This window comes from Populus euphratica, unplaced genomic scaffold (assembly GCF_000495115.2).
Source record: "Populus euphratica unplaced genomic scaffold, PopEup_1.0 scaffold28.1, whole genome shotgun sequence".
Lineage (NCBI taxonomy): Eukaryota > Viridiplantae > Streptophyta > Magnoliopsida > Malpighiales > Salicaceae > Populus > Populus euphratica.
In genome coordinates, this window is record NW_011499862.1 from 274,993 (window position 1) to 299,696 (window position 24,704).

The following is a 24,704-nucleotide window of genomic DNA, read 5'->3' on the forward strand; positions in this document are numbered from 1 at the left end:
ATCAGCAGGTAATGTTCTCTATTGCTTTCTATTTCTGTGTTTTATGTAGACAAAATCTAAGCTACCGTGTAATATTCTTTGGCTTCAGGAACGTTCTTCATACTCTCATGCATATGTGGCCTGACCGTCCTGTTTGTGGCAAAGCTGGTACCAGAGACCAAGGGGCGAACACTAGAAGAAATACAAGCATCAATGAATCCATTATCAGCGAAGAGATAAATCCTATCATTTCAGCATAAGACACATTACAAAATAGCATGGAAGTGGCTTAGTTCTGCGTGTAAGACTAAACATGCTATCAAGAATTTTGATTCAAGTTCCTTTCTTTCTAAGAGGTGGAATGGAATAACCTGGTTGAAGTATAGTGATCATACATCTGTAATGCTTGTATGTCCCATATAGGTCTTATTCTTCTACCATTTCTGGGAGTCGATGGCTATTCATAGCTATCACTTTGATTCCAAAAAAGTGTTCGGCCTGATGCTTTATTTTTGTCCTAGTTGATCCTGATTCTACATTAGAAGTCCTTTGTAAGAGTGACTGATTATCGTAAGATGAATAAGGTGTAATGAAGTTGTGATAGAAATTAAGCTCAATCTCTAAAATCACACTATCTATTTTGAATCATAAAGCTGTTCGTTGTCCGGGCTTATACGTAGAGAGCTGGGTTGATACTTCTTTGTTCTTTTTTTTTTTTTTTTTTTCGTTTTACATATTGAATTCCACGGCATTAGATTTTTCGGAATATCATCTCCCTGCACAAAAACTAAAGTTCAATATATCTGAGATCCAATGTTCATGTCCAGACAAGTCATGCATACAAGAATTGAATTGGTACATTTATGGAAACAAAAAAAAAAAGTTCATGTTTTGCATCCTATCATTGGATTGAAATCCGAGATATAACAAAGGAATATATCCACTCACAGCTTCAGCCAAGACTTCAAAGGTTTGTGACAGTAACTAATTGAAACCCTTATGAGATCAAAGGATGGCATGCTTCTATCCTGTTCAAGTTTCCATAAGACACATTACAAAATAACATGAGGAATGCTTTGTTTGGATTGTGTCCAAATTCCAAACTCTGTACCAGCTTGGCAAGAAAGCAAAGGGGGGGGTTATTAACAGCAGCAGGGATGGGTGTTTTGTCTGCCTAGGATTGTCAGGTCATGCCAGCAAGAATTCCAATTTTTACGGGAATAATGAATGCATTGAGACTTGCTGATGTGAAAATGGTTAGAGTGCATGGAATGGGTGGTATGGGCAAGAACACGTTGGTGAAAGAGATCGCGATAGAAGCATGAAGAACAAATTATTTGACAAGATAGTTATTGCAACTGTAACCCAGAACCAGGACATCATGAAAGCTCAAGGGCAAATTGCAGACCAGCTTGGCCTGACATTCGACGAGGAAAATTTCATTTATTTTTGTGTTTTAAAAAGAAATTAAATTTTTTTTATTTTAATTTAATATTTTTTATATGTTTAGAATATTTTGATGTGTTAATATTAAAAATATTTTTTTAAAAATAAAAAAAATATTTTAATATATTTATAAGTAAAAATTACTCTAAAACATATTTTTAAAGTGAATTGGGAATAGAAAGTCGACTGCGTGGCAAATTTTAGAAAATCAACTGCCATCAAGCTCCCTCGCTCAAGGAAAACTCGTCTTCAAGTTCTTGGTCAGAAATTGAGCTCTTTAACCAAATTAGGCCATTTCTTTTCATCCTCTAGACCAGCCTTTGATGCGAATTTAGGAAAATAATATTTTTCTTTGTCCTGTTTGATATTAATTTCAACCTTCTAAATAATTATAGCAACTTGTTCTAGTTTTTTACTGGTTAGTACAATCACAAAATGTTAACTGACTTCATGTTGTCCCTTAGATTTCAACTACACTTCATGTCCTTGTTTTCAACATGTGTAATGATTTAGGACTTGTTCCTCTAGTTTCTCAGGAGTCGTTGATCCTTGTTTGTCGAATCCTTTTGACACTACCAAATCTTCGATGCTTTTTTGCCTCAATTTGTTCTGATTTTTCAACAGGAAGAATTTCCAATTACTCGTGTAGTTTTCTCAATTGCTTCCTCTAATGATATTGGAACATCCACTATTTTCTGTTCTTCCCATTCCAATTCCTTCAAAGATGACGATAATTGTTGTTCTTATGCTTCTTTAGAAGAAAACTTTATAGCTCAAGCAATTGATTATTAGAATGATAGGTTTATCAGCAAAAACATTATCATCTAGGATATTATATCCCAATCTTCAGCACGATGAGTTAAATCTCTAATGCTTCATTAATGCTTCGTAAACACCATCTTTTTTATAATTATAATGCCTATAAGGGCTTGTAAAAATAGATCTAGAATTTGATTCGCAGCAAGTTTTCAGGCAAGCTTTTATTCTCATACATATATTTTTTAAATAATATCTTCATCTTAATATAATAATAATGCCTATATGGGCTTGTAAACATAGATCTAGAATTTGATTCGCAGCAAGATTTTGGGCAAGCTCTTATTCTCATATATATATTTTTTAAATAATATCTTCATCTTATCTTTTTCAACTCAATTTTTAATTGAAATCAACAAATTTATTATTATTTATTAGTATATATAACTCTTGATTAATTTTATTAAACTTACATAAATTTTCCTGTTCATAAATTATTTTTTTTGGATGGTTAATAAACTGAAAATAATATTTGTATTTTTATGCAATGCTACGTTTCACGAGGAAGCCAACTAGTAGTTGTTTAATTTCTTTGTCAATTGCAAGGTCAATAATTAATGTTAATGGCCAACAGTTTCGCTTGATGTAGCTGTTGATGGCACAAGTCTGAACATGAAATTTTTATTTCTTTATGTTTGCTCATGAATTTTTTTAATCGGAAGTACAAGAAAAGCCGCCTTTCATGACCACAAACGACTACCATTGACATTTGAGTCGACACCGACATCACCAAGTCTGCCTTTTTAGCTTCTTTCCCATTCATGACTACCTACTCTTTTTTACTGATAACTCCTTCTGTCCATCTTCCAGGGGCTGTCTGTGCTCTGCACTCTTATCTTCATGAATCATCTGTCAAACATCCCTGCTTCTTTGCCCTTGTAATTTGAGGTATGTACTTCGCTTTCACTTGTCCCTTCATGCTATAGAAGTTTCTGTTCTCTTATGATTTTCTATGTATCCGATCTTGATAGGAAAAGGGAAAACGTCCCTTCATGCTAAGTTTCTGTTCTCTTATGATTTTCTTTGTATCCGATCTTGATAGGAAAAGGGAAAATTTTTGCTTGTTTACTTTCATCTTGACTTTTGCATAACTTGAAATTATTCTCTCTTGCTCTTTTTCTTTGTATCCAGTCTCGAAGAAAGGCGGAAGAAACAAAGATCATTGCTTGTTGCATTTTTCTTGAATTTTTGGACTGTGTACATTGTTAGCCTTCGTTTGCTTGTGAGCTCCACGAGGAAAAAAAAAAAACAAAGAGGAGATTAAAAAAGAGAGAGAAGTCCGAGAGAAAACAAGATGGCTGTGGATATCATTCTTTCTGTTGTATCACCTATTGTTGAGCTTGCAATTGGTTCCTTTAAAACACACATTTGTAATGCATTTTATTGCAAGAGCAACCTCCGACATCTGAAGGAGGAAGTTGATAAGTTGAAAAATGCGCGAGAAAGGTTGCAACACTTGGTTGACGAGGATAGAAGAAAAGGGAAGGTGATCGAGGACGATGTTGCGAAGTGGCTACTTGAGGTAGACGGGATCATTGTAAAGGTGGAAAGTGAACTTGCTCAAGATGAGGGCGGAGTAAAGAAGAAATGCTTCTTGGGATTGTGTCCAAATTTTAAAACAAGGTACCAGTTTGGAAAGAAAGCAGACGAGAAATTAGCAACAGTTAAAGCTAAACTAGAGGAACAACGCAGCTTTGGTTCGATTTCCTACCATGTTGCACCGTCAGGGGTGGAGGTCATGTCTGGAAAAGGCTATCAGGCCATGCAATCAAGAATACCAGTGTTTAATGAAATCATGAATGCCTTAAAAGCTGCTGATGTGAACATAGTTGGGGTGTATGGAATGGGTGGTGTGGGAAAGACCACACTGGTGAAAGAGGTCTCCAAACAAGCCATTGAGGATAAATTATTTGACAAGATGGTTATTGCCTGTGTAACTCGAAACCCAGACATCATGAAAATTCAAGGGCAAATTGCGGACCAGCTTGGCCTAACATTCAATGAGGAAAGTGAATGGGGAAGAGCAGGTCGATTGCGTGAGAGGTTGAAGCAAGAGAAGAAGATTCTTGTTGTCCTAGATGATCTATGGAAGAGACTTGATTTAGAAGCAATTGGGATTTCATTTAAGGATGAACAAAATGAATGCAAAATGCTGTTGACATCGAGAGAATTTGATGTTTTATCAAGTGAAATGGAAGTAGAGAAAAACTTCTCAATTAGTAGTTTAAAGGAAGATGAAGCTTGGGAGTTGTTCAAGAAAACGGCAGGTGGTAATGTTGAAAGTCCAGATGTCCAATCCATAGCATTGAAGATCGCAACAAAGTGTGCAGGTTTGCCCCTGGCCATTGTAACCGTTGCAAAGGCTTTAAAGGATAAGAGGCTGTCCGAGTGGAAGGATGCATTGCGAGAGCTGAAAAGACCGTCCCCTAGGAATTTCACGGGAGTGCAGGCAGAAGTGTATAGCGCTATAGAACTAAGCTATAAGCATCTTGGAAGTGAAGAGCTGAAGGCAATTTTTCTTCTTTCCAGTCGAATGGGCTACAACGCCTCCATTCAAGACTTGTTGAAATACGGCATGGGCTCAGGTTTGTTTTCTGATGTTGCTACCATAGAAGAAGTCCGAGATAAATTGAATTCTTTGCTTCATAAACTCAAAACCTCCAGTTTGTTACTCGATGGTGATACTAGTAAGCAATTTTCTATTCATGATGTTGTTCGTGATGTTGCCATATCAATTGCTTTTAGAGATCACAATGTATTTTTGAGGAGTGATGAGGTTGAATTGAAATGGCAGTACAAGGATTCACTGGAGAGTCATGCAGAGATTTGGTTACATGGTAATAGCTTTGGGTTTCCTGAAGATTTGCAATATCCACTACTCAAGGTTTTGAATATGAATAGTGAAGATTCTTCTTTGGAAGTACCTGAAAACATTTTTAGGGGAATGCAAAAACTCAAAGTCTTAGGCCTGACCAATCTATCTTTTCCAGCCCCGCGTTCATCTCTTCATTTCCTAAAGAACCTCCGTTCATTGTGCCTTCATCAATCTTCACTTGGAGAGATAGCTATTATTGGGGAGCTAAAAAAATTAGAAATCCTTAGTTTTGTTAAATCTAATATTAAGCATCTGCCGAAAGAAATAGGGCAATTGACCAAGTTAAAGTTATTAGATTTAAGTGATTGTTCTGAACTTGAAGTGATTTCACCAAATGTTATTTCAAATTTATCACTTTTAGAAGAATTGTTTGTAGGAAACAGCTTTCATCATTGGGATATTGAAGGACACAATAATGCTAGTCTTATCGAGCTAGAACACTTGTCTCACTTGACTAATTTAGACGTACATATGTTAGATTCCGGTGTTATGTCCATAGACTTGTTTTCTAGAAAATTAGAAAGATTTAGAATATTCATAGGAGATGTTTGGGATTGGGATGGTGCCTATGAAACCTTGAGAACATTGAAGTTGAAGCTCAATGAAAGCACTGATCATTTGAAGCATGGAGTTCTGATGCTGCTAAAGAGAACTGAAGATTTGTATTTACTTGAAATGAAGGGTATTAAGAATGTCGTTTGTGAACTGGATAGTGAAGGTTTTCCACAGCTGAAGTACCTCCATCTGCACAATAGTCCAGACATTCAATATATCATTGATACAATGAAAGGGGTTCCTGCGAACATCCTTCCATTTCCCATGTTGGAGTCTTTGTTTCTATACAAGTTGGTATCTTTAGAGAAGATTTATCATGGCACACTCAAGACACCATCTTTCGGCAAACTACAAATGCTAGAAGTGAAACTTTGTAATAAATTGAAGAACCTCTTCTCATTCTCCATTGCACGGGGTCTTTTGCTACTTCAAAGCATCAAAATTACCTGCTGCCGGAACCTGGAAGAGATTGTTGTTGAAGAAAGTGAAGAATTTGACAACAAGAATGAAGAAATCAATTCGATGGAGTTCACTCAGGTACGCTCCTTGTCCTTAAAATATTTACCGAATCTCAGAAACTTCTGCTCGAAAGAGAAGACATCATGTTTATATCAAACACAATCAAAGTCAAGAACAACTGGCATGGATTTTGGAGAAATCATTTTGGAGGACGAGCCACATGCTCCAATGCAACTTTTTGATGAAAAGGTACTTGCATGTATGTATATCTTACATGCGCCACCCCCCCCCCTCAAAAAAAAAACAAAACCAAAAAAAAAACAAAACTGATGCTCATTTTACTTTGTTTCTTGAATAATCATTTCATGTCCTTAAATTAAGGTTATATCTTACATATACCCCCCCCCTCAAGAGAAAAAAAAAAAACTGATGCTCATTTTACTTTGTTTCTCGAATAATCATTTCATGTCCTTAAATTAAGGAATAGATTTCTTAATGAATTGAAAAATATGCATGCAGTTTGTGTTTCCGAACTTGGAGGATTTGAAATTGCATTCTATCAACATCGAAAGGCTATGGCATGGCCAACTTCCAGCAATTACAGTTTCCATCCAAAATTTACAAAGACTGGTTGTGAAAAAATGTGGCAGTTTGAAATATATATTTTCCTCTTCTATGGTTAGAAGTCTTGTACAACTCAAGCATCTTGCAATACATGATTGCATGTCAGTGGAAGAGATAATAGTAACAGAAGAATTAGATGAAGAAGAAAGGACGAGTAAGATGGTATTCCTGAAACTAGAACACATTGAACTCTTGAGTCTTCCGAAACTGAAGCACTTTTGTATTGGTTCCCATATTGAATGCCCATTGTTGAAAAGATTGGTGATAGACTGGTGTCATGACTTTCAGACATTCGTTTCCGAGTTTAGCAGCACAAACCTGACAACTAGAAATGGTGCCCGGGAAGCGAACCTGGAGGAGAACTTCTACAATGCCATGCAACCTCTCTTTGATGAAAAGGTGACAATTGTTTTAGTGAATTTCACTATTATTCAACTCATCATATGGTGAACAACACCAGAAGGCATTTTCTTTGTATTTTTTGTTTATCTTACAAGCTATGAACTTTTGTACCAGTTTTTATTTCTTGCTTTCCCCATTATGGTTCAATTTTTGTTAAAACATAAATAGATACTAGTATTTGTTATTTAGTTAGAAAATTCTTTCCTATACGATTTTGATTTACTTATGACAAAGTGGAATGTCTATTGCAGGTTGTATTCCCTTGCTTAGCTGAAATCCAAATCTCACACATAGATAAGATATGGCACAATCAACTTGCTGCCGGTTCTTTTTGTGAGCTGAGATCAATGAGTATTTCAGATTGTGATAAGCTGGTGAATATTTTTCCATCAATCTTGCTAACCAGATTCCAAAGACTAGAGATGCTAGAAATTAGTCATTGTCATTCCTTAGAAACTATATTTGAGCTTCAAGGACTCGGTGGTGAAGAAATCCAAGCATTTAATGCCTTCCAGTTACAAGAACTGGATTTGTATAATCTACCCAAATTGAAGCATATATGGAATAAGGATCCGCAAGGAAGACTCATTTTCCAGAATCTGCATTCTGTAAGGGTAGGAAAATGTAGTGCTCTGAAGAATCTCTTTCCAGTCTCCATTGCTAGAGACCTTCCACAACTTGAAAAGCTTGAGATAAAGGAGTGTGGGGTGGAGGAAATTGTTGCAAACGCAGAAGGTGATGAAACAGCCCCCCGTTTTGATTTTCCCCATCTAACCTCATTGACACTTGAAAAAATACCAGAATTTAGGAACTTTTATCCAGGGAAACATTCTTGGGAATGTCCTATCTTAAAAAGTTTGGAGGTGTCGGGCTGTGGCAATGTGAATTTATTTGGATCAGAATCTCATACATCCCAAGAAATTCAAAGGGGAGGCCGACAGGGCCAAATTCAGCAACCCCTCTTTTTTGTTGAAAAGGTATGGATCTATTCTGCACCATGCTTTTTTCCCTTTAATTTTTTCTTATCCAAAATGAAAGTGAAGTATGCATAAATAACAGCAGTTTAAATTTACTTATTATTTGGAGGAATATCAACTGGCATTTCCTTTTTGTTCTAATCTGTCTCCAGGTGATCTCGACCTTGGAGGAATTGTCATTAAGTGGTGAAAACCCCACAACGTCAATTATTTGGCGCTGCCAACTTCCAGAGAAGTACTATTCTGCGGTGAAACTTCTAAGGCTGCACTATTTTCAGGAAGAATCGGATACTATTCCATTTGGTTTCATACAAATATTGTGCAATCTGGAAACACTCTATGTGACACGTAGTTCTTTCAAAAGGCTATTCTCATATGAAGGGCTTACTGATGTGAATCAGAAACAAAGGATGCTTGGACGATTAAGGAATTTCAAAATAATAAGTTCAGTTGGTGATATGAGGCACATGTGGAAGGATAATGACCAACTGGTTCAATTTCTTCAAAATCTTGGCACTCTAGAAGTAATTTCTTGTCACAGTTTGGTCAATCTAGCACCATCATCTGCTTCATTTGAAAATTTAACAATTTTAGATGTGCGGTGTTGCTTTGGATTATTGAACTTAATAACATCCTCAACTGCGAAAAGTCTAGTGCAGCTTGTAAAGTTGACCATTCGTTCTTGCAAAAAGGTGATGGAAATAGTAGCAAAAGAGAGAGATGAAACAGAAGATGAGATCATTTTCAGCAAACTAGAATATTTGGAACTTGTCAAGTTAGAAAGCCTCGCCAGCTTCTGCACAGGAAATCACACCTTCAAATTCCCATCATTGAAGGAAATTGTTGTGAGACAATGCCCCAAGATGAGGATTTTCTCTCCCAGAGTTGTAAGCACGCCTAAGCTACAGGGAGTATGTTTTGCCAAGAATAAAGTGTGTTGGCAGGGAAATCTTAATAACACCATACAACAGCTGTACACAGACATGGTATGTACCGATAACTCAAGCATTTTAGTAATCATCATTTTTTTTTGTACTAATTCATTATTATGGTTGAGCAGGTTGGATTTGGTAATATATGGGAGTTAAAGCTCTCTGATTTTCCCCAATTAAAAGAGAGATGGCACGACCAACTTCCCTTCAACTTTTGTAGAATTTTGGCAAACCTCACGGTGGATGACTGTGCATTTGTCTCCAATGCTATACCATCCAATCTACTACAGTTCATGAATAACTTGAGACATCTGTATGTGAGAAACTGTGATTCTCTTGAAGAAGTATTTGATTTGGAGGGGCTCAATGCTGAGGAAGGGCATGCTCAGCTGTTGCCCAATTTAAAGGAATTGCAGTTGATTGATCTGCCAAGGCTGAGGGATATATGCAGCAGGGATCCTCAAGGAATTTTGGACTTCAAAAACCTGAAATCGTTGAAAATTCATAATTGTAGCAGTTTGAGAGATTTATTTACACCATCCATGGCATCTGGCCTTGTGCAACTCCACAAGATAGAAATAAGAAACTGTGCCATGATGGAAAAGATCATCACAGAAGAGAGAGTAGAGGAAGCAGCAACATATAGAATCATATTCCCTGTACTGAAAGTGATAGTTCTCGAGTCCTTACATAGCATGACCAGTATCTATTCAGGAACTGGTAAACTGGGAATTCCATCCTTAGAGGAGATTGGCATAGACAATTGTCCAAATTTGAAGACATTTATTTCCTCATTTTTGAGTGAGCATGTACCAATTTCAGTCAATAAGGGACAAGAATATAGACTACGTGAGCGAGACCATGATATTTCCACTGCTCCATTTCTCAATCATAAGGTCAGTTTCTTTATCTGAGGCTTTTTCACAACTTATTAGAACTTTTGCCTCCAATATGTGACCATGCAGTTACATAATTCTCAAACCATTCTGCAATTACTCCCACTTTTTATACTTGTAGATGCTAACGTTGCAAATACTATTGGTTGAGAGATGATCATAAATTTAAATTGGGAAGGGAAAAGAAAACCATTTTAAAATAAGACTTGTGGTAGGACCTGCCAATCAGTGTGGTTCTTGACAATAAATTGCAGGAAATAAAAGTTTATTTTTTGTCTTTGACTTGGATCCCAGGTTGCATTTCCAAACATGAAAAAGTTGAGAGTGGAATGGAATGATGTGATGGAGGTTATACAGACTGGCCAATTCCGAGTTGAGTACTTGTACAAACTGGAAGGTCTTACACTCATGCGCTTCCCCTGTGACAATATTGATTTTCCATCCCATTTTCTTCAAAGATTCATCAATTTAAAAAATCTTGTTATAAGAGATGCCTCTTTCGAAGAAATAGTATTGTATGAAGGGAAAGATGATGAAGAAAATCATATCAGGGTTTTGGCACAATTAAAAAAACTGGAGCTGTCTAAACTGCCGAAACTCATGCATCTGTCAAAAGAAGGTTCTCAGACATGCAAGATTTTTCAGAATTTGGAAAGTTTAAGGGTATTGGAATGTGGCATGCTGAAAATTCTAATTCCATCAGCATTGTCTTTCCAGTGTTTAACGACCCTGGAAGTGTCAAACTGTCATGGATTGATAAATTTGATGACGTCTTCAACAGCCAAATATCTGGTGCAACTCTCATCTATGAGTGTAACTGAATGCAAAATGATTGAAGAAATTATAGTGAGCGAGGAGAAAGAGGTAGCAAATGAGATCATTTTTCAGAAATTAGAGCATTTGAGACTTCGATGCTTGCCAAGCCTAACAAGTTTCCACTCAGGGAAATGTGCGCTCACTTTTCCATCTTTGGAAGAAGTGTTCTTGATAGAATGCCCCAAGATGAAATTTTTTTCTGAAGGAATCATAAGCACACCAGAGCTGGAGACTGTCCTGTTAACAGAAGAGGACGATGAAGGGTACTGGGAGGAGGACCTTAATTCCACTGTACAAAAATTGTTTGTGGAGATGGTATGAATTGTTTCACCAAATCTTCTTACCTTTTCTATATTTTGATGTGTTTTTTCTCTTGCACAAAGCATAAAACTTTATGAAATTGCACAACAATTTTATGAATTACCCATCACACTTCCAGAATTTATTTTTCCTATTTTGTTGTCTATCATACTAACTTTATGAAATCACCCTTCTTAATGCAGAATTTGAGACGTAGTCTAACTAATGATACCCCTCAATCACATAAAACTTCATTATTATGTATTAGTTTTTGTGATCGCATCACTACTTATTTAATTAACTCATTTTTGTTAACTAAACTGTAGGGTGATGGAGCAGCACAATCCGAACAGCTAAGCATACCCAAACAGTCAACATTAGCCCGTGAGGATAAAACAGAAGGAAATGCACCAAGTGCCGTCTCTGAGAGACGAGCTTCTGAGGAATTGCATTTAACTGGGACCTCAGAACCCAGAAAAGATATCTCTCCTGTTTTTGAAACATTACCGAGAAACAAACAAAATAGGATCAAAGGTGTTTTGCTAGAACCCAAGATTGCTCAATTAGCTTCAAGATACCAAGATTTCCATGCAGCTTCAAATGATAAGGTAGCTCTCTCTTCTATCTAGAAATACTTTCTAGAATATGATTTTGAATTAATTGCTAATGGCATCTGGAATGTAGGATTCTAGACAAGGTCAAAGTTCCTCAACTCCCATGGATTCTAAAGCTCAGATCTCTCTACAAGAGCAGACAGATTCCCAAGCAACTGATAATGTAATTTTCTCCCTCAGAATATAACTTCTTATACACTTTCTTGCACCTTCATGTAGACTTTAAATTTCTTGCAGGATGGGACCTCACTGGCCAATGCTATTCCTACTATTTCAGTTCAGCAGAGCTACAGAGTTCTTGTATCTCGTGCCACCTCTGTTGAGCAAGTCTCTATGTTGACTTCTACATCCTTAACCAACAGAACTTCCTCTCAAGAGCTCACATTCGACATCGCTTCAAGCTCTAATACTCCTGGATCTCTCAAGTCCTGTGGTGTGAGCTTTGAGATATATAGGTGTTCTATAGATTTGTTAAAGGAGCTCTTAACGAAATCCCCTGCAGAAGTAGCCACATCAGCTGACCGCTTATTGCTGCTGTCCAGTTTGAAGAATTTAAAGAACTGTCCGTTTCTGAATTATCAGCAACAAAAAATTATTCAACTCTACGTTGAGAATTTCGACACTTTGGTCACAAGCCACCCATTTGATGAGCAAAAAATCGACTGGACTAGTTCTATCAAGTCCTCTATTGAAGATCACAAAAGGAGACTTGCCGAGCTGGGTATTTCTGATGAAGATTTTACCAACAAGATTAGCAGGCTTAAAGCAGAAAAGGATGCCCTTAACAAGCGACTTCAGGAAATTCAGGAAGAAGAAGATCATATCCGAAGAAACAAGGAAAGTCTCCATGCCCAGAGAATCATTAGAAATGGAAGACTAGAAATACAGATTGGTGCTTTGTTAGAAGCTCAGAGGCATAAAAGAGAAACTGAGGGTAGGGCTAGCCATGTTAATGAGAATTGGGCTAAGTTCAGGAGCTTGTTTGCTTAAGCTTCGAGCTTTGCTTTTGGAAAAGAACTATTCTTGCTCTGCTGGTTACCATAAACCATTTGTAGAACAACATTTTTGCATGTAACTGTAAGGGCTCTGTTGGTAGCATCATGCTTGTTAAGAAATTTGCCTTCAAATGCAGAATTATGGCAAGAAGTAGGGCAAAAATTCAAGCCCCAATGGGTTCTAATGGATAAAAACGGTTTATAGAAAGTTAATGTAATGATTATTTTAAGATTTTGAGCTAGACTGATGAAAATTCAATTACAAATAAAAAATATGCTATATTCAAAAGTTTTAGTAGAATTTAATAAAATATTATCAGCTTCCAACTACCAACAAAGACCTGACAAAATAACCTTGCATGTTCTTACAATCAGGGAATTTCATGATTAAAAAAAAAATCAGGGAATTTTAATGGGATATGGTTCTCTAGCCTTCAATCTTCTGCTAGGCCTCCAAACTGAGATCTTGGGCTGATATCAATTGATAAAAAAAAAACCTCCCTTTCTTTCAATAAAAAAAGAGAGGCTCTAAGTCCTTTTGATCTTTCTTGAAAACTTTCTTTGAACTTGTCACCAGCGATTTTCTGGCTTCACAGCTGATTCCTCACCATGTGAAAGAACAAGAACATCTGAACTTGTTTTGATTGTCGATATGAAGAATGATAGTAAAATGTTTGCCCTTAATTAATGCAGCTAGTGCTAGCACAAAAATCAAATCTTTCAAATAATGTATTGTGCATGATTTCATGACACATGCATCACAGTTAAACTAGGCATAATTTTACCAAGGAAGGGAATTGATGGAGTCTAAACAACACCGAATTTTAGCCAAGAATTGATGGAGTCTAAACAAGGCATAATTAAGTAATCCACGTACTTAGGTAGTTTTTTCATGGTTAAAAAACAATTATATTTCTGAAGAATATTTTTAGCTGTGGTTTTAAAAAAATACATAAATAAAAAAAATATTACCTTAGCTTATTAAGAAAGGGAATTTTAAGGACCATTGCACTTGTGTGCATGCTTTAGCCGAATACCCTTTTGAAATCAACTTTATCATTAGGTTGGATCAGATTCTTAATGTTGTTATAATTAATCACATGACGCAAACCTCACCATGCTTGCATATACAAGAACACGCACAATATACGTAATATTTTAACTAAATTCTCCCTACTTGCCTATAAATCAAGCACAGCCCAACCATATCATATGCAAAACAAACACCTATACTACAGCTAATTTCGCCTCCCTCTAAATTAATACCTATCGCCTTTCAATGTCGACCTCATTATCCAAACTTGGCCAAAGGAGCCAAGTCGCTGCAGCCAACCTAGCAAACTTGTTGCCAACAGGCACAGTCCTTGCAGCTGAAGCCCTAATACCTTCATTCACTAACAACGGTGAATGTACACTTGCGAACGAATACCTTACCTTAGGTATCATTGTGTGTTGTTCACTAGGTTGTTTTCTTTCCTCCTTTACTGATAGCATCATTGGCAAGGATGGCAAGATGTACTATGGCATAGCCACATGGAAAGGTTTATATGTATTCAATGATATCGACAGTACTGATGGTGCAGGAAGGGAAGAAATGAAAGACAAGGCTGAATGTAGAATCACTTTTACAGACTTCGTTCATGCTTTTACATCACTAACAGTTTTCTTGGTTTTTGCTCTTAGTAATTCTAACGTGCAGAATTGCTTCTTCCCTAAAGCAGGAGCTAATGAGAAAGCACTTATCATGAATTTGCCGTTAGGAGCTGGGTTCCTGGCAAGCTTTTTGTTCATGTTATTTCCTACCAAACGAAGAGGAATTGGCTATGGTGACACAGCACCAGCTATGACATTAAATAAAGAACTTTCTTTTCCGAAAAAAGAAGGCATAATTAAAGAGTCTGCATAATTAAAGATCGCATAGCACTGCATAATGGCCTGAAAAGTATGTTCTTCATATTGTGTACTACTCAATATCAGGATGATCATATGAGAAACTTGAATCAGTTCATGTACAAGAGAGCGGTGAGGGGAAAAGAATGAAGTAGCTGCGATGTTCATTAACAGAATATATTTCTTCACCTAGCCTTCGGAGCTAAAAATGATGCTTGTAATGGAAATTAAATTCAAGATCTTCCTAGTTTTGAATATTTAATTTCCTTAAACCATATAAGCAATATTCAAGTTTAATTGTGTGTGAAAATGGTGGTTGTAACTGTTAGAGGTAAATGAGAATTTTGATTCAAAATAGAGTTATGTATATTTAAAAGAAAAAAAAGTTGTGACTATTAAGATAAAAAACAGTTTATCTTCAAATAAATGTCAATTTAATTATTAAAATTGTCAGTATAAATTCTAATTTTTTTTTTTTATATAATTATAAGAACTCTACATTTTTATTGTATATTTTTCTTCTCGTCAAATTTTTGTATTCCTTTTAATATGTTCATGAGAGATTTACGTTTAGAAATCACTGTTCATTCTCATTTATGCTAATAAGAGTAAGAGATTGAGTGGATTTGAAAAACAATATTGCAATCAAATTGTAAGCATCACAAAATAAATAATAAATTATTTTAAGATTAAAAAATTCATCATTTCCTCAATCTAATTCTTTTTAATATTAGTTTATATGGGTGTGTGTGTGTTTTATATGTATTTTTAGAAATTATAAGAAAACAAAAAATAACAATAACATAAAAGGCCTCCATAAAAATAAAACTATAAGAGGCCGGCAGTGTTTTGTTTTAAAGAAGTAAGAAAAACTTTGGACCTCCATAAAAAATAAAACTATAAAAAAATAATGACTAATTTTTGTTGTTGAAAAAAAATAATGACTAATCAAAAAAGAATGTTTGTTGATATTATGAAAAGACACTCTCTAGATATTCTTAAAATATTCCAATAATCTTATTTAACAAAAAAAATAAATATTTATTACTAGTAAAAGCAAATCAAACGTGTTGAATGATAAATTAAAAAATCAATATTAAAAAAAAATAAAAAACCTAACTTGATTCAGCAAGTTAAATTCATGGCCTGATTGTGAAGTCAGGACAATCCTTTTTATATATAAAAAAACCCAAATAAAACAATGAAAGACAAAACTAAAAAAAAAAACATGAGTTAACTCGAGTGAAATTGACTAACTTGCAACCTAAGCTATGAAATCGGGATAACTTTATAGAAAAAAATAAAAAAATTACAAAGATGAAAGCTTGATAACCCAATGTTGAAATATAAAAATAAAAAAATAAATTTAAAAAATACATTATAAAAAAAAAATGAATTCAAATCGAACTAATATTTGAATCCATAACCTCGTCATGAGACCAGGTTACTCCATATATATAAAGCATACTAAAAAAAGACGCAAAAATCTTCATCATCTAAAATAAAAAAAAAATTGAATATAAAAATTAAAAAAATGAAGTTAAAATTTGGTATAAAAATAAGTGAAATAAAACAATGAGGGTTGAAATTAAAAAATAAAATAAATAAAGAAAAGGATAAAAACAAAAAAAAATAGCAATTAAAAGAATGATGAACAAATCTAATATAAAAATAAAATAAAATAAAATAAAATAATTAGGGATGAGATTAAAAATAAAATAAATCAATAAAATAAAGAAAAATAATAAAAAATTGAAATAAAAAGAATGATGATCAAATCTGACAAATAAAAAAAATTGAAGGAGGATGAAATTAAAAAAAATTAATTTTATAAATTATTTTAAATAAAATAAATAGTAATGAAAACAACTTGGACCAAATCTAAATGAAAAATAAATTGGATGGATGCCTTGACAATTTAAAGGGCCAAACATGAAAATCAAGGTGAAAAAGAAAATAAAAAGAAAAAAAAATTGTTAATTTCAAATTAGAAGCTCATTGATTATATGCATAATTTAAGTATGGAAAAGACGTCAATACAAATCAAATAACATCTCAAAAGCAATCATTCAACCATATCACCTATCAACCTATATATGAATAGCGTTGTCTTAACCTATATATTAACATTTTCAATGCATGTATTAACCACCTTTTCTATTTAAATAATATTTATATTTATTTAATTACCAAAAAGCCTTTCTATTAATTTGATCATTGTCAAAAAAAAAACATGATGAAAATATATAAAAGCATGCAAATAAATGCTTATATTTTTTTTCTTGCTTTTAAAAGCAAATAAATCATTTTATTGTTTTACAAAATATGAAAGTACTGGAAATCTACTAGAGCACAGGTTTAACAATTTTTTCTTTTTAAGAACAATGAAGTTATTTTACTGTATAAAATGATATAGAAAGATCTCCTTGCCCTTGTTTAATTTGAAAATGACTTTTAAGCTATAAGGATAAGACCGTTTTACCCTCACAGAAAGCTAGGTGATTTTTTTGGGGGAAAAATAGTTATTTTATTATTTTAATTCATAATAATTTGTGTTATGATATAAAATGAAAAACTAAGCTTTATAATGCTTTTTTTAATTGATGGATTTGTGAAAAAAACTAAGACAAAAATTAGGTTTTTCCTGCTATGTCATAGGGTTGTGGAGTGATGGCCTAACCTATTCCTAAAAAAACCTGTCCCTTTTGAAAACAAGAAACACTTTAATATTTAAGTTAATAAATGCATGAAGAGAAAATAACATATATAAAAAATAAAAATAAAATGAAGTTTAAGGAGTGTGTTTCTGCGTATAGTTTGACTCTGTGTGCATGTCTACATGCTATAACTTTGTATGGCTAGAGTTTGTGTCTTGGTATACGTGATGAGTCTGGTTGGATGTCTTTGAACTTGTCGTATGGTCTAGCACATATGGCTAACTCACATTTTTCCATAGCTAGACTTTCTCGTCTTTACCTATGAACTGGGTGTGTTTGTATGCCCATCCTTGAGCTCACTCCATGGAGAAGAAAACTATTTGAGCTAAAAAATTATCATGGAGGGTTATTCCATTATTGCCTGGGTTGCTGTGCTTGCTCTGCTGTACGTGCAGAAGTTGATGCCTAACATTGGTAGTGGTGCGAGGTTCTGTGATTGAAGAATCATTTGGTGATAGCACTAGAGCTGGCGATTGCAGTTGTCGGAGCACTAGTGACTAGTTGTGGTGTACACCATTATAATTACAAGAAACTTGTCTAAATTTTATTTTTATTTATTATTAATATTTTTTATTTTTATTTTTTATTTAAATTTATTTAATTAAATGTATCCATAAACTTTTAAAATTTATTAAAGAATAAAATGCAAGTAAAAAGAAGAGATTAAAAAAAAAAAAAAGGGAGGAGAGACAGGTGAGAGTGGAGTGAGAAAAGGAGGAGAGGGAGTGACCGGGCTGGCCATGAAAATAATCTTGAGAATGGAGAACAAAGTCTGTGCTCCATCAAATCTGGAACATATAATTAATGGAGTAGAAATCTCATTCCCCTCGAGAATCACGTGTTCTCTCCAAGCATCTTCCTTTCTTTTTGCTTTTTTTTTTTTTTGTTCTTTTTTCTTTTACGAGATTTGCTAGGCATCATTATCCCCTGTAAAGTGAATGAGAACATAATAATAATTATTTTTTAATGTATTTTTATTTAAAAATACATTAAAATAATATTTTTTTTATTTTTTAAAAATATTTTTGATACCAATACATTAAAAAAATTAATTTTAAACAAAAAAAATAAAATAAAATTTTACTTAACTATTCATACGTAGCAATATCAATGGGAATCCTGGCATGCTTTAATTGTATATTTTAACAAGTTATTTATTTATTTATTTATTTATTTCGGGGGGATAGAAGGAATATATCTCAATAGTTAAATAAAAAAAGAAAATCCATTATGCAGAAGGAACCACACCGAATATCATTTGGAAGACTAATCCTTTTCTGATTCCCTGTAATCAAATTCCTTGACCTGTCATTGTCTTGGAATGCAAATCTATTGGGTTCCATTTGGTGAAGCAATTATTGTGACAAATTGGATTTTGGAGGGTAAATTTACCTTCGAAAACAAAAAAGGGTTTGATTCTTACAAAATTCCCTTGTAATAAATTTACAATTTGAATCAGACAAGAAGAGCTGGCCAGCCTATTTTGGAGTCCAAAACGACAAGACCCAACTAAACAAACATCCGGCCCGAACGAAACAATCTAACTAAACAAAATAACAATTAGAATTAGAAGAACAAACTAATTGTTGCTGTTTTATTTATTGCGGGTTTACTGTTTGTCATTTTTCGAGCCTTCGTTTGCTGTTTGATAAGTAGTTTTTTTTAAAAAAAAAACACTTTTTATGAAAAATAAATGATTTTTTAATATCTAACAGTTGCAAAAAATAAGTTAAAAAATCATTTATTATTATTGTTTTTTGAAGTTTATCTCATATATATATAGAGCATTAAATAAAATATAAAAAGTGTCATGATGAACTTTTTTTATTATTATATTATATATTTTTATATAGTTTATTTTATAAAATATAACTATAGATATAATATAAATAATTTAAATATACGATTATAGACATATAAACTATTTTTTTTTGGTGTTGGGAGAACATTGTAAATAATTTTTTTTTTATGGTATAATAATCTTACAATGCAATTTATATGATTTAAAATGTATGATTATTGTATAATATAACATGTTCTTGTATTCAAATATATTTTTTAGCAATATTATCTTAATTAAAGTATTATATGTACTAATCTATAAAATTAATATATTTATATATTGTATATTAATGCCTTCTAATATATTATTTCCAATATAAATATATTATTAATTGATTATTTTTTAATACTATCATAAATCAACCTTCCACAATAATGTAGCCAAACAGAGAAAATCAGAAAAATACTTTAGGAGCACACTTTCTAGCATACAAATAAGGTCTTATTCTTTTAAATTTCTCTTGTGCCCTTGTTTTTTCCCATTACTATAAATGTTTTTTTGTTTTTCAAATAGATCCTTTTACAATTAATTGATTTGAGATTTGAACAACGTAATTTGATTTAATTATGTTAGTATGAAGTTCTAGTGGTTGTAAAAAAAATTAAATATTAATTTGAGTCAACGATTGATTTTGTAAAAAATAATTAGATTTCTTTTCCTCCATAAAATTGAAAATAAAAGGGATTGAAATTGAAGGAAAAAAAAAACTTTGTTATTTCCAAAGAAGAAACCATGCAAAACAAGAGGAGAAATTATAACCGAAAGAATTGAAAATAAAAGGGATTGAAAAACAAATTTTGATTTACATTTTAAATTGTTTTATATAAAAAACATATTAAAATAACTATTTTTTTAAAAAAAAATTATAACACATTACAAAACGCAATTTAAATGACTAGTGTATATTTATGTATTATCCCATCTCTCTGTATATGTTCATGGCTTTGATGCAGGACTAGGAACATTGACCTGCACATCTATTGATAATCCTATCCGGCCAACAAGGCCTAATTGGCACAGTCACAGTTGAGGCTTCGGTAAGCCTTGGGCTCATTCTAGCAAGTGTCATCCCTTCAACCACGTGGCTACTTTATCACTTTACACATTGTCGCTTCCTCTCAAGATAAGAAGCATGTGGCAAACCTTATAAAGTGTGCAAAAATGGAAGAGATTTGGTCACCATCACAATTAATTGGTCATCACTTCCAAGGAAAGTTCGTATGGACTTGATATTTTCCTGCTTTGCTCTTTTCTTTTTTGAGTCCATCAATTTATTTTGTATTCTGGTGCTGAATCCCTGATATTGAGTGAACTCCATGAAATAATTCTTTTCGAACACATGTAAATCGGGTGAACATCGATGAATAATACGGTTTTCAATCGTATGAAATATCGGCATGATCGATGATATTGTATTATTAGGATAACTTATCGGCAGGATCGATGATATTGTATTATTAGGATAACTGTAATTAATTACCAACAAAACAATTTTAGTGTCAAATTATGATGGATATATACTCCAATATCTCATGATGAAAAACACCATGCTTTATGATGCCACAGAGAGATACAGCTTCTTCCAGGAGGTCTTCATTTTTGGTAATTATAGGTGTTTGGACGTGCATGTTGATTAATTCTTCGAGATCTTATTATTCAAACTAATAATTTTTAAAATATAAACTCATGATATGACTATTTGAGTTCCACGTATCATGGTTTTCTTCTTCTTCTTCTACAAGGTGACGAACAAATAAACTTATCATAACTTGCTATTGTATTTTGTATATATAGGCAGCTCGAGGTATGGCTTTAGTTTGTTAGGCCTCTGCTCTGTGTTTAGTTTCATCCTATGCACCAAAACGAAGCAAGCATGCATCACCAAATTTACTCGTCCGCAAGGTTTGGCCTTTGGATTGACCATACTCAAGTCAAGTACTTAACAATCACCAGGAACCTATTGACCTTTGATATTTGTTGGCGTACGCGTCCAAGCATCTTCTTCTTGAAAAATACAATATACACACACACAGAGACAAGAACAGTATTGTAGAGAAGGGAAAACCATACAATAAATGGGTGTCTGAAATGATCAAGAGCTACAGCTTCACGCATTGCAGAAAGCCAGTCACTCTCAATTCTCAAAGCATACGTGGGTAATGTAATCGTCATATGCTATATCTAGGAGTTGGAAATTTTAGATAAAGTTTCCTAGCCAAACCAATCATCTGAGAGATTCCTTTTTTTTTAATATATGGTCCAAGAATATCCTTTGTACATAACCTAATTATCAAACTAAAATCAACTCGATGACCCCACTTCTGGATATCCTAAATTACCGTCGTATTTCTTAGCCTTGAAAGGTGTTTTTTTTCCTTCTTCAAGCAGTGCACTTGTAGAAGAAATGGCCACAAGGTAGGGTAGCCATGTTTTTGTGTATCAACAAAATATCTCAACTGATGTGTTTTGTTGGAAAAGACTATATATTTAAAATAAACAGACTTTGATACTACAATTATATGCATGTTACAGATGGAATAAACTGATGGTATTTATGTTGTTATTATATGTAATTATTTAGAAAAATTAAAACAAACAATTTAAATAAAAATAAAAAACAATTCTAAATAGAATTAAATTTAAATAAAAAAGAAAATTTATATTATTAATATAAAAAATATTATTAAATACAATTTATTTATCTTGGTAGCAAAAGCTAGAGAATAAGGTAGAGACTGATCTTTCTCGAAGCTAGAAGGGTAACGAGGTGGAGCATAGATACTAGTAAGTGTTGTCAATGGCTGCTTGACGACATTCAACTTATCCTTTAATTTGGTCATCTCAACCCTAAGTTGAGTCGTTTGATCAGCTTGAACTTGTTCTCGTATGATCGCCTTAATGACCAATAATTACTGAATCGATCTGGATTGTAGGGTTTCAAAAGTTGAGAGATTACGACTCGCCCATATATTCTTCTTTGTAGTATTGGAGATACCATAAACTTGATTTGCATCGGGTCCATCGATGGATTCAGCTTGCAACTATAAATTTGAATTGAGTTTTGGATAAGTCAAATGATCGTCCTTGTATCTCTTATGCAATCGAGTGTTATTTTTAAAAAAATTATTGAAATTTTAAAAAATAATCACTAAAAAAAATATTCAAATCCTACTTACCATAAACTTCTCAGTTTGACACCTCTTTATGTTTGTCCTCCTTTCACATGTGGATTCCAACAAAAAGCTCCATTGATTTTAGATCGCACTATTGTAGTCTACAAAAGGAAGTTAATGCTAGTTTCATATAATACAATAATTTTTTTTTAAATTATCATATAAAATAAAATATTACCCTCCACTTTGTATGCGAAATGAGCGGAATGAATCCCCTGGTATGTGTGGTCATGGAACTATGAATCTTTTTAGTTCGATTCTTTAAGCTGGACTATGAATGCCTTAAGAAATGCTTCGATGTCACATTCTAGAGATAAGTATCCTAGATATCCTCTGTGATATGTGGAGTTTTGAAACCCCTTTATATGGCCATGTATATCCAACATGGAAGACTTTTATTTTTTGTGTATTTCTTTGCTTTTTTCTAGGCATCTTATCAAAAATCATGCAACTTGGTTCATAAAAAATCGAATAAAATAACAAAAAATAAAATTTTAATTTTTTTATAAAAGAAAACATCACAATTTAAATTCAATCTAATCTAATAGTATTGTGATTCTCTCATACTCTCTTAGCCACGCCATTGTCAATCTCCTTTTAATAAGATTTTTCTTTACATGTCAATTTTATAAAATAATTAGTTTATCCTTACATTGAAACAAATGAACTTTCATCGAAAATCTCATTGCTAATGTTATAGTAAGGGTAACTTCAACATTTGTAAATTTTAATTTTAATTTGTTCATTAAAATTAGTTATTCAAACTTTATCCATTGTTTTTTTTTTAATCATGCAAGAAAGGAAAACAAACTTACATGTTGTGACCGGTTTTTTACTAAGCAATATACTTCCCAATATAAACATCTTGCTTAAAGAAGACACACGCTCTATGAGTTGAACTTGCACTCAACGAGCCTGCATCGAGAGAAGATGTCTAAAGTGTCTTGTCATGATCGACATGTAGCAGCACTGTCTAGTCATGCTTATCAAAAACGCTACTAGAAAAACAACAACACTTATGCTCATCTTTGTCTCTATTAATTTTCTCTTTTTTATCTAAATAAATTTGATAATAATAATAATAATATCAGTATATCATATCATAAAAAAAAATAGCAACATCTTTCCTATACAAGAGTCGTCTATCTAAACCATCTAGGTGGTGGCCAAGTGATAAGAACTTGTGACAAAAAGTTTTGCTCTTTCTATGGTCTCAGGTTCGAGTCCTTGGTTGCTCATATAATGGCCACTGAAGGGTTACATGGTCGTTAACTTCAGGGCCGGTGGGGTTAGTCGTGGTGCGCGCAATCTGGCCCGAACACCCACGTTAATCTAAAAAGAAAAAAAAGAGTCGTCTATCTAAAATTTTAAAACTTATAAATATATATATCAATAACTCATGCTGCAATTCAACTGATTTTTTTATGATCAATATTTAATTTTTTTATATATTTAGAAGAAGAAATTCTATTTGAAATTGGAAAGAAATCCTATTTTCATTCCATTCCCAGTACTGGAGAACCAAATAGACCCTTACTATTCTAAAGAAACAAGAAAGACGGGGGTGTGACTGATGCCTTTAAAGCAATTTAAGTCATTCAAAATAGAAAGAATCATAATTTACCAAAAACCACTGAATGGCAACTCAAATATGTCTAACTGTTCCCCTGGATAGTGTTTTCCCCAATTAAACGAGTGATTATGGAATTAGATTATTTGGAATAACACATGGTGAGTTTGTTTTCCCGCTTGATATCTTAAAAAAATTATCAATAGTATTTTCATCTATAAAAATTAATTGACCTGATTATTGATGGTAAGTTTATTATTTAATAATTTTTACAGGTCATTAGTATTTTCATTGATAACTAACATTGAGATTTTTTGAAAACCCAAAAAAATAAAATTTAATAACACTTCATTCTACTGGTAATTCCATTAATAATTTAAATGTTCAACAGCAAAGTCATATAACTTCTTTGCAACTCTTTAAAACTCTCTGATATTGGACTAAGTTAGATGGTAATTTCATTAAAAATATCAACACATTAGACTTAATTTCCAAAAGAATTAACAAGAGAATACTTACCTAATTTTTTTATTCTTTAAATTCCATTTTTATTTACCGACAAAAAATTTTTCCATTAGTTATTAATAGTGAAAATAATGATGTGATTTTTCATTAGTAAATTTCATCATAATTTATTAATAATATTTTTAATGTTGATATTGTTGTTAGTATTTGATAATTTTTTGGTAACAAGAGAGATTTAGTCTTGTGTGAATTTTTTTTTATATATATAATGGTCTTCTATTTATCACCTGCTTTGCACATAATTGCCATGTTCATAGAACCCAAAAATATTTTTAGTATAATATCAAAATATGTGTTTGA

General features: G+C 33.0%; 3 protein-coding genes across 7 annotated transcripts in view; all 3 read left to right on the plus strand.

Moving 5' to 3' along the window:
- LOC105124981 (sugar transporter ERD6-like 5) overlaps positions 1 to 652 on the plus strand; it is a 5,261-nt gene extending 4,609 nt beyond the window's left edge. Inside the window, exon 18 of the mRNA XM_011025220.1 lies at positions 89 to 652. Within this exon, the coding sequence (XP_011023522.1) occupies positions 89 to 219 (131 nt within the window). The 3' untranslated portion in view covers positions 220 to 652. The remainder of the gene's footprint in view (positions 1 to 88) is intronic.
- Positions 653 to 1,591: 939 nt separating this feature from the next.
- Positions 1,592 to 12,928, plus strand: LOC105124982 (uncharacterized). Of its 2 annotated transcripts, XM_011025224.1 has the most exons (11): positions 1,592 to 1,685; positions 3,052 to 3,129; positions 3,373 to 6,379; positions 6,650 to 7,153; positions 7,408 to 8,133; positions 8,286 to 9,119; positions 9,194 to 9,961; positions 10,256 to 11,092; positions 11,404 to 11,685; positions 11,762 to 11,854; positions 11,929 to 12,928. In XM_011025224.1, the coding sequence occupies exons 3-11, from the start codon at positions 3,536 to 3,538 to the stop codon at positions 12,679 to 12,681; spliced, it is 7,641 nt and encodes a 2,546-aa protein (XP_011023526.1). In that variant the 5' UTR covers positions 1,592 to 1,685; positions 3,052 to 3,129; positions 3,373 to 3,535; the 3' UTR covers positions 12,682 to 12,928. The 2 variants fall into 2 exon arrangements, with proteins under 2 accessions (XP_011023526.1, XP_011023525.1); XM_011025223.1 differs by lacking the exon at positions 1,592 to 1,685 and having other exon boundaries at positions 2,723 to 3,129.
- A 941-nt stretch (positions 12,929 to 13,869) lies between these two features.
- Positions 13,870 to 14,933, plus strand: LOC105124983 (inactive Serine/Threonine-kinase, putative (DUF679)). Of its 4 annotated transcripts, none has more exons than XM_011025225.1 (2): positions 13,870 to 14,528; positions 14,559 to 14,933. In XM_011025225.1, exons 1-2 carry the CDS (start codon positions 13,966 to 13,968, stop codon positions 14,590 to 14,592), a joined length of 597 nt encoding a protein of 198 aa, XP_011023527.1. In that variant the 5' UTR covers positions 13,870 to 13,965; the 3' UTR covers positions 14,593 to 14,933. The 4 variants fall into 4 exon arrangements, with proteins under 4 accessions (XP_011023527.1, XP_011023528.1, XP_011023530.1 ...); XM_011025226.1 differs by having other exon boundaries at positions 13,870 to 14,525; positions 14,556 to 14,933; XM_011025228.1 differs by having other exon boundaries at positions 13,871 to 14,540; positions 14,577 to 14,933.
- Positions 14,934 to 24,704: the final 9,771 nt, after the last annotated feature.

What these genes read in the sequence shown, in the direction of transcription:
- LOC105124982 (XM_011025224.1), top strand. Translation starts at nt 3,536, where the DNA reads ATGGCTGTGGATATCATTCTTTCTGTTGTATCACCTATTGTTGAGCTT. An exon ending in AAAAATTGTTTGTGGAGATG is followed by an intron (nt 11,093 to 11,403) that starts GTATGAATTGTT and finishes ACTAAACTGTAG; the next exon opens with GGTGATGGAGCAGCACAATC. An exon ending in ATGCAGCTTCAAATGATAAG is followed by an intron (nt 11,686 to 11,761) that starts GTAGCTCTCTCT and finishes TCTGGAATGTAG; the next exon opens with GATTCTAGACAAGGTCAAAG.
- LOC105124983 (XM_011025225.1), top strand. Translation starts at nt 13,966, where the DNA reads ATGTCGACCTCATTATCCAAACTTGGCCAAAGGAGCCAAGTCGCTGCA. An exon ending in TATGGTGACACAGCACCAGC is followed by an intron (nt 14,529 to 14,558) that starts TATGACATTAAA and finishes ACTTTCTTTTCC; the next exon opens with GAAAAAAGAAGGCATAATTA.